General features: G+C 37.3%; 1 protein-coding gene across 3 annotated transcripts; it reads right to left on the reverse strand.

Moving 5' to 3' along the window:
* Nucleotides 1–587: 587 nt before the first annotated feature.
* Nucleotides 588–4,562, reverse strand: LOC149402248 (agamous-like MADS-box protein AGL65). Of its 3 annotated transcripts, none has more exons than XM_089609450.1 (11): nucleotides 4,410–4,562; nucleotides 4,135–4,324; nucleotides 3,590–3,646; nucleotides 3,494–3,512; nucleotides 3,046–3,107; nucleotides 2,573–2,588; nucleotides 2,409–2,470; nucleotides 2,198–2,294; nucleotides 2,047–2,094; nucleotides 1,063–1,936; nucleotides 588–943 (listed from the first exon to the last, which is right to left on the reverse strand). In XM_089609450.1, the coding sequence occupies exons 2-10, from the start codon at nucleotides 4,281–4,283 to the stop codon at nucleotides 1,805–1,807; spliced, it is 642 nt and encodes a 213-aa protein (XP_089465576.1). In that variant the 5' UTR covers nucleotides 4,284–4,324; nucleotides 4,410–4,562; the 3' UTR covers nucleotides 588–943; nucleotides 1,063–1,804. The 3 variants fall into 3 exon arrangements, with proteins under 3 accessions (XP_089465576.1, XP_089465575.1, XP_089465574.1); XM_089609449.1 differs by having other exon boundaries at nucleotides 588–965; XM_089609448.1 differs by having other exon boundaries at nucleotides 588–980.
* Between the last annotated feature and the right edge of the window lie 4,425 nt (nucleotides 4,563–8,987).

Below are 8,987 nucleotides of genomic sequence, written 5' to 3' on the forward strand. Positions count from 1 at the left end.
TTACCTTATTCGCGATTAGAAAACGAAGCTTCACTCCAACTAGTCTCTCACGCAAAGGCTCTCGACTTAACAAGCTCTTGAATTAAATTCAAGATCAGTTGTTAACGATGAGTATTCACAACACGTAGACTACAACACTAGTAAGACTCTCAAACGAGTCAAGCTCAAACCTAACCTTAACATCACTTATTCAAACTAAGATATCACACCCTAAAATACTACCAAAATCTGATTCGAAAATCAGCACAATCTGAAGACCCATTTTCAAAAATCAGCAGCAAAAGACACCACCTCGTACCACCTCTATAAAATGCGTCATAAGTGGAGCTACACAGCTTCAAATCAGTCCATTCTAATTTCTAAACAAACAATGTTTCTGTAGCTTTCTACCAATTTATTACAAGCATATATAGGACCAGAATAGCTATCTCAAAAGCAACCGTACTGTCGAGTTACGACTCTAGAAATTCAGTTTTCACAGCTTTAGAGTGGCTGATTTAAAAAATTCATAACTAATTCTACACATAATGGATTTTCACGTTCTTGGAAATTTTTGAAAGATCGAGATGCCTACTATCCAGGAAAAATAATCATAAACCATCTCAAATAATAATATACTGTACACGTCCATTTTATCAAGTTGTAGCTAAGAAAATCGGACAAAAACACACAAGACAGGTAACGAGGATCACATCGAATTCTAGATGAGCAATCGTCAATTTCAAATTCCAAACTCAAATCACCACTGAGAGAAATCTCAATCTGATTCCACAATTCCAAATCAAAACCCTAGATTCCTCAAAACTTAAATTCGAGCAAAAATGAAGTGGAATCGAAGATTCCTTGCCTTGGTGTTGAATCCGGTGAGCTATTCTTCACTTTTTGGTCACCTTCTCTGCTTCCCCATCTCTAATTTTCCCTGCCGAGACCTCGAGAACAAAACCTCGAAAAATTTGGTTCAAACCCTAGAAATCAAATATCTAATCCACTCAAATTAATGAGGTATTGCTAAGAGAAAATAAGAGGAAGAGGTGAGACAAGTACGAGGGTTCAAAAACCTACCAGCGAACAACTTCAACGAAGCGTCAAGTCAAATCCTTGTTTTTCTCTCTCTCGGACTTCTCTGCGTCTTCTTCCCCATCGCTTCTTATTTGTCAGTTCCTCTCTCTCTCTCTCTCCGATTTTCTCTTATGCTATTTTCCTTCTTCCTTTTGGTTCGTGTTTTGACGTTTCTCGTTCTTTTTGTTGTTCGTGCAAAAAACGGTGGAAGAGATGAAGGAAATTTTTCGAAAATTTGCTATTAAACGTTTCCTTACTTTGCATTTTAATCTCTTCTTCATTCTCATCTTCTTTCCCATCCTCGATTCAATTTTGTTTTTAAATATTTTCTGTAAATTATTTAAGGTCGTTAGAATTTATTTTCACTTTAACGATCTATCACAAATTCTTGAAAATATTCCAAAACTTCATCGACCTAATATCCTTTAATTTTCCATTCTCAATTAATCCTCGTTTTTTCGAGAAAATTCTTTAATATTACTCTTGTCGTTCTCAAGCACGAACTTCCATTGCACTGCTCTAGTATTTTCAAAGCCATTTTCTCGATATTTTTATTTATCATACACAACATACACAAGTCGATATCTTACAAAATAAAACATATAAGGAAAAGGGAAGTGAACTACAAATAAAATTAAAAAAACTTCCAGGACTAGGGTAGAGACACACCGTGAATGACAAAGAGTGCATATGTTTTCCTATATTTTTTTTTTCAAGTAAATAAAAATGTTATCATAAGACAGTTCTACCTGTGGGGAAGCAATCTTTGGTCATTGTGTAAAACGATGTGTTTGTCGTTGTTAGGGGTCAACAACAGAGATTGGTTCTGTTGCTCGGGACCAATTCTGAACGGCATCATGTGAATCCCATTTTGGAACTGTAAGGAAATTTGGGCGGTTCAGTTCAGTTGAGCACATTCATGTCTAAAAAACCACAGAGAACTTTTTTTTTTTTTTTTTTTGCTAAACTAGCGTTCTTCTGATTAACCTGATCATTGCATTCTAATGTCACGAGCTGCTGTTTTCGTAATTTTTCCTGCCAAATAACAGAAGCGTTTGCATAAGAGAAAAGAAATTGGAGACGAAATAATATTGAGTACTATATTTGCGTTATAGAAACTCTTATAACGACTGACTACCTTGTGAGCTCGGATCTGGTTGAGTGATTCTCTTAGTGAATGTTCTATTTGCGATAGATGTTCTACACTATCAATCTTATCGGGGTTAGTCCAATAGCTGCACAAAAAAATTAACAAAAAATATAGCATATTACGAGGACCAACCATGCAAAACTATGGGGAAATCAGGACGTAAAACAAAAATCTAAAATTTAAATTGTCCGATATTAACCTGAGTCTCTTATGCTTTACTGAAAGCTGAGCTTGAAATAGACTAACTTGCTTCGACAACTCCTGCAAAACACATGGCAAATTATTTACATCATCAGTGTTCATGATCAAAAGGGAGGCTTGGGATAGTACTGAAACAAGTTGGGTTGAATTTCACAAGCTCACCTCAATAGTTTGAGAGCTGGAACAGATACCGGAGATTGAAAAGAAAAATTAAATAAGAAACATATTAGCACACAGATTTCTTATAGATATAGTCAAATCTAAAACGGTCGCTTAAGCAAGAAACACACCGTGTACCAAAAAATTATTGCATATTTACAATCGAACCGAACAGATTATAAAAACCGAATAATTTAACAAAACGGAACCGATTCAAACTGAACCGAAGTCTGGGTGTGCGTCAGCAACCAAAAATTATGTTCTGTTAACCAAAACTGAATTTCAAAATTGGTTTCGTTATCGGCTTAAAAATATCTGATTCTGTTAAACCGAACCGAACCGAATTATTTTGAACATGAACATACTTTTTGATATATGTTCATTTTGGTCAGGTGATAAGGTGATCTGGGTTCGAATACAGTCTTCAGCGTGTAACTTTATATTAATCATAGCATCATTTTTAATGAAGAGCATAACTGCAGCATAGAGAATCGAACCAGGGTCGTTGACAAGGGATGCGTATGCTTCTTCCGCTTGGCTGCCACAGACAATGGGTTATTTTATTTGTAAAGAAACATCGTGACTTTTATTAATTAATAGATCCCGGCAATGGGTTATATAGCAACTTTAACATTAAATATCAGTTAGTACTTAATATCCGAAAGAAACCGAAACAGAACCGAATAAACCGCTTAACCGAAATTCGGTTTCGGTATTAAATTTTATAAAACCAAAAAGTCAGTTTTCGGTTAAAATTTTTGCTAAAAACTGAACCGAACCGATCCGATCCAGTTTCAGCCCTAGTCCAACTTCATAAATGTTTTCTTTAGTGCCTAAACTCTTAAGAGAATGAAAAAAATAAGAAACGCGATTACATTACAGGTACACATGATCACATTAAATAAGTTACAGAAATGAACTTACTTCGAGACTCTTCAACTTCCTGTTACAATAAAATGAAACCAAATCAATAACCATTCAAATACATGGAAAATCCCAAGTGGAAAACTCATTTTTCACCTTTTTGGCCATTCTTGCGGAGTAAGCTGCACAAATTTCGCAATAACCTCTTCGATGCTGCAAATTTCAACAACCAAGAACGATCACATCGCTAACTCGAAAAAGAAACGCACACTGGAAACGCCTGAGAGCCAGGGCCCAATAATAATTTTTTTTGCCTGCATCTATTTTTCACAAATTATAAACCTTGACAGCTTCCCAAGCTAACCAGCCAAAAAAAAAAATAAAAAATTCAAGCTTCATGACAAGGCCTCTGATAGTGCATTGGCTTGGATATAGAAAACACAAAATAATAAATAAATAAATAAGCTTTCCAGAAGCCTATACTTTCCCAGACAGACAACTACGCCATTTCGCTGACCTCCCAGACTAATAATTCCTAATCACAAAAACATCCCTGGATTCTCAACACTTGTAATGGTGGTGTACAAGGTGTAAGCTTATAAATATCCAAATATTTCTTCCTTCTCTAGTTATTCTTTCTATATATATAACCAAAACTGAGTGACAATGAGAGCAGCAATTCACGAACTTATGTGGATCACCTGCGTTTGTCAGTGCAGATAGAGGGCTTTCCGGTGGGAGAGAACATGCAGCGAATGGAGAGCTCGTTCGGTTTCTTCATAGTCCTCTGCTTCCTCTTCGCGAACGTCGTGATCTCCAACTTTTTTATCTTTAGCTTTACCCTTCCCATTATCTTCCTCCTCTATGCTCCTTCTCAACCATCCAAATTGCCTGCAAATTAATCACCACCACTCAGATTAAGGAAGTACTAATTTCCAATTCGCGGAACTATCTCTACGAATGATTACATACAAACCTAGAAAGATTATCGTAGCTCGCCTTTGCGCGAATCGTCGAATAAACTTCTGAGGATGAAAAGAGAGAGAGCGCTTTGGTTCGGTTAAAAGAAAAGAGGAAGGAGAAGCGGTGTTTGGCGGTGTGTGTCTGGTAAGAGAACGAGAACGAGACACGGAGAAAATTGGACACGTGCCATTTAAGAAAAGCTTACAACAAAAATATGTATCATTAATTTAAAACTTAAAGAAAATAACGACAAAAATACCAATTGTTTTCGTTTTTATACAATTTGCTACCTATTTTTTTAGTGGAATTTGCTGTTGAAGTCACAACAACAACACATTATTTCATTTGTATAAAAAATGAGTCTAAATTGCATTCGTGTCTTTTTTTTGCATATTTGTCACATATACAATATCTTAATTATCCTTATATTATAGGGAGAGTGAGCATACTAACCCAATCAATCCACCAATATTAGAAGAATAGTCCAAGTTTGAATAAATTAAGTGAATAGCCCAATTAACATTTCACTACCTAAATTACCCTCATATATAAGAGCAAAACTCAATTTTCTCAAAACCTAAACCAAAACTCGTTCTCATCTTCGTCCATTTCACGTCACCGATCCACTTCACGCCGCCGATCGCCGCCGATCAATTTCACGCCGCCGCGTCGTCGCTAATCGTCGTCCATCCTCGTTGCTGATCCCTAACATCGTCGGCAGATCCGCCATAGACGCCGTCAAGATCCACCATAGACGGCGTCGATTCCGTCGAGCTCCGGCGGCGACGATGCTCGAAGAATCGACGGCTCAGATTGACTCGAAAATCAACGGGGGAGAGGAATAGACGGCAGAGATGAAATCGGCGGCGATGGAGGGGATTGAGGAGATGCACTTTGTAAATTCGCGAATCGATTAATTTAATTAACCTACAGGAGTCAGTTAGGTTAATTAATTAACTGATTCGTGAAGGATTGAAAATTCGTAAAAAATTTACAAAAATCATAACTTAAGTCAATTGATATTCAAAGCATTCAATTAATTAACCTAATTCCGAATTCAATCATTTAGTAATTTAACTTTACTCACAAAAAAATCAGAACCTAAACTAATATTCAACCAATAAGTTAATTAATTAACCTAACTCACTCCAGTAGGTTAATTAAATGAACCTATTCACGAATTTACCAAGGGCGTTATGGTCTGAGCCGAAAATATGGGCTATTTGCTTAATAAAATGAAACTTGGACTATTCCCCCAATAAGAATGACAAACTTGGCTAGTTACAGCAAATTTCACTATATTTTTTATCCAACAAGAATTCATATCCACACCCAAACCCTAATCTCTCATCAAATTCTCTCCCAAACCCTAATCTCTCTAGCTTAAGCTACGACTACCTCGCCGATCGCCGCTCCGACGAGGCCACCGCCGCCGTAACCCTCGCCGGAGCTCTCACCGGAATCACAGATTCAGCCTTCTACACTACTACAAATCGAGCTATTTGCGTCGCTCGAAAAGTGATGCAATAGGTCATTTGCGTCACTTTATAGGCGACGCAAAAGGCACTGCCGCAATAGGTCTGGGACGTCGCTTTTATAAAAAGCGACGTTCCACGGGGCGTCACGTCGGATCTAATGCACAAATCAGTTGGGGCGTCGCTTGGTTAAAAGTGACGCAATAGGCTCCGCGTCGCTCATTTATAAAAGCGACGCAATAGGCCGGGCATCACTCGTTTATCAAGCGACGCAAATAGATAATTTATTTTTTAAAAAAATTACTTTGAGCGCGGAGATTCAAATTTTAAATTTTAAAATTCAAATCCCATGCCCTCCAAAAGTAAAATTCGAAAAACATAAAACGACAAATAAAAATAATTAACTTAGAATTTCAAAATAACTTACCGGGATGAGAGGCTCGGCCGTAAGCATGGAGACATGGTCGGAGTGGCTAAAGGCGGTCGAGGAAGTCAACACCGAGTAAAAATCTTGAAACGAAACCTAAAATCAGACCGAAACCTCATAAAAATGTTAGTTTAAAATAAAAATAAAACTATTTATATATATGACCACAAACATACCTTCGACGGAAACAATGATGGCCAAAATCGTGAAAACCGGCCGAACCTTCCAAGACCGAGTAAAGGAAACCAATGTTGAAAATCGTGAGTTTGAAAGTGAAGAAAAACCTTGGGTGGTCTTGTAAGAAAAATTAGTGAAGAAGAAGAAGAAGAAGAAGAAGAAGAAGAAGAAGAAGAAGAAGTGTGGTTGAATTCGCTAAGTTCAGATTTTATACATGGAATCGTGCATCGCTCAATTTAAAAGCGACACCCTAGATGGTAAAAAGTGACGCAATAAATCAAAAGTGATGCATATATTTGCAATAAGTCGGTGTCACTCATTTATTGAGTGACGCAATAGGTTGGGGGCGTCACTCGTTTATTAAGCGACGCAATACATAAAAAGCGACGCAATAGACATGGCGTCACTCGCTTATCAAGCGACTCAATAGGTAAAAAAGCAACCCCCGCCACATGTCACCATATAATTGGATTGTGTGAACTTTCTAGCGTCACTTATTTAATAAGCGACGCTCAATTTAAACCCGTCAACCTAGCGTCACTTTTTTACAAAGTGACGCCCGATTAATTACACGTGGCGAATTGTAGCCACACCACATCATATTTTGACGAGAAAAAGAGCTACTGCAACACTTAAAAACAGAAGTGACGCAATAGAGGCGACGCAAATAGCCCTTTTTGTAGTAGTGCTAGTCTACTTTTGTTTTGTAAATATTTAACTGTGGTTCTACTTTCTTCTTCTAGTCTACTTTTGTTTTGTAAATATTTAACTGTGGTTCTACTTTTTTCTTCTAGTTTACTTTTGTTTTGTAAATATTTAACTATGGTTCTACTTTAAGGGTATTTTGGTCTAATAATAAATAAAAGTGACTTACTTGCAACACGTTTTTTGGTGGTGACATAGATGCAATTTTGTTCTTAAGAAGTTACTTTGGTGCAAATCTCTCCTTTTTTTAATGGTGATGCGGCTATCTAGCCATTTTAAAGTTTGGGTTTAGCAAAATAGCCAAATTTTTCAAAGTTGTGGCAAAATGGCCAAGAATTGACAAAATCCCCAAAATACCCACACTCCATTATCTTCTCTTCACTTAGTAATCACTCTGCAGATTCACTGTCGTACAACCATGGAAGAGACTTCGTATATCTCCACGCTCTCGCCGTTGAACTTGCTCGGACCTCCCACTACTCAAGGAAGCTTCTGGTAAACTCTTCTTCCCCAACTCCACAACCACTCCCGGCGAGCTTTTGCGGCGGTGTGTCTCTGACGAGTGACAGCGGAAGCACATTCGACGCCAACATGGTGATGGTCCTCTCGGTCCTTCTATGTGCCCTAATTTGCTCGCTCGGCCTCAACTCCATCGTCCGATGTGCTCTATGGTGCTCTTCCATCGTTATCGCCCCAAACAAGCAGACTGTTTGTGTCCGATCGTGGTCGGAGATCGTCGTCGAGTTTGTCTGTATCTTCTTCTTCTTATTTATCACACAGTGGATTAAAAAATTTGAAAGAAGGATTAACTTTTTTGACATCTTATTCTTCTTCATTTTCTTCTTTTGATTTATCGCACAATGGATTAAATTTTTTGAAAGCATGATTAAATTTGTTGACATCTTCTTCTTCCTTTTCTACTTTTGGTTTATCGAAGAGGGGATTATAATTTTGAAAGTAGGATTAAATTTTTTGAAAATAATTAAGGGTATATTAGTACTTTTACATTATAAGTGGCTATTTTGCATCAACTTGTGAAACCTTGGCTATTTTGTCAAACACTAAGTTTGAAATGGCTATTTCATACAAAAAGTCTTTTTTTTTTGTCGGCGAAAATACCAAATGTTCACTTTTGGTGTCTCCGTTACTACCAAGACTATTAAATACAAACGGATTTACACGTGTCAACATCTTAAACCAACATCCTATAAGCAGAACAATTTCGATATTAGATATTAGATATTATTATCTAATATCTGAAGCTAATAAATATGCATTTAATATCCCACGAGATCTCTACACCCATAATTGAAACAAAATCGAAATAATAAGATTAGTCCCAAATTGAAAGCCCTAGTTAAATCGTCAAATCGCCCAGACTTTGCTTCATCTCTATCGTCTTCCTCCTTGTGATTTCGTAGCAATGGACGATGACATAGCGTGATACTACTGCAGCTGTGGCGTGCCTTCGACGGAGTGGACGACGTGAATGAATGCAAATCCTAGTAGGAGGTTCTATGGGTGCGCTAAAAAAATTTAAAAGATTCTAGTCATCGTTGAGTTTCTTTTCGTCTTCTTCTTTATTGGAATATGCTCACATATCCGATTATCAAGAAGAGTGTGGCTGTAATTTTTCTCGATGGAAAGATCCCGTAGTATGTGAAAGATCCAAGCGTATCATGCCTGGACTCATCAAGAAGAAGAACAATTTGGAGGCTGGGATTGGGTCACTTCGAACAAGGATTTTCAGACTGCAAGTTGTTTTGATCATAATTGTTCTACTTTTGTTGGGTTGGTTTGTAATTGT

The sequence above is a fragment of the Urtica dioica genome, chromosome 3 (assembly GCF_054948205.1).
Source record: "Urtica dioica subsp. dioica isolate 48M chromosome 3, U.dioica_male_clone48M_v1_H2, whole genome shotgun sequence".
Taxonomy (NCBI): domain Eukaryota; kingdom Viridiplantae; phylum Streptophyta; class Magnoliopsida; order Rosales; family Urticaceae; genus Urtica; species Urtica dioica.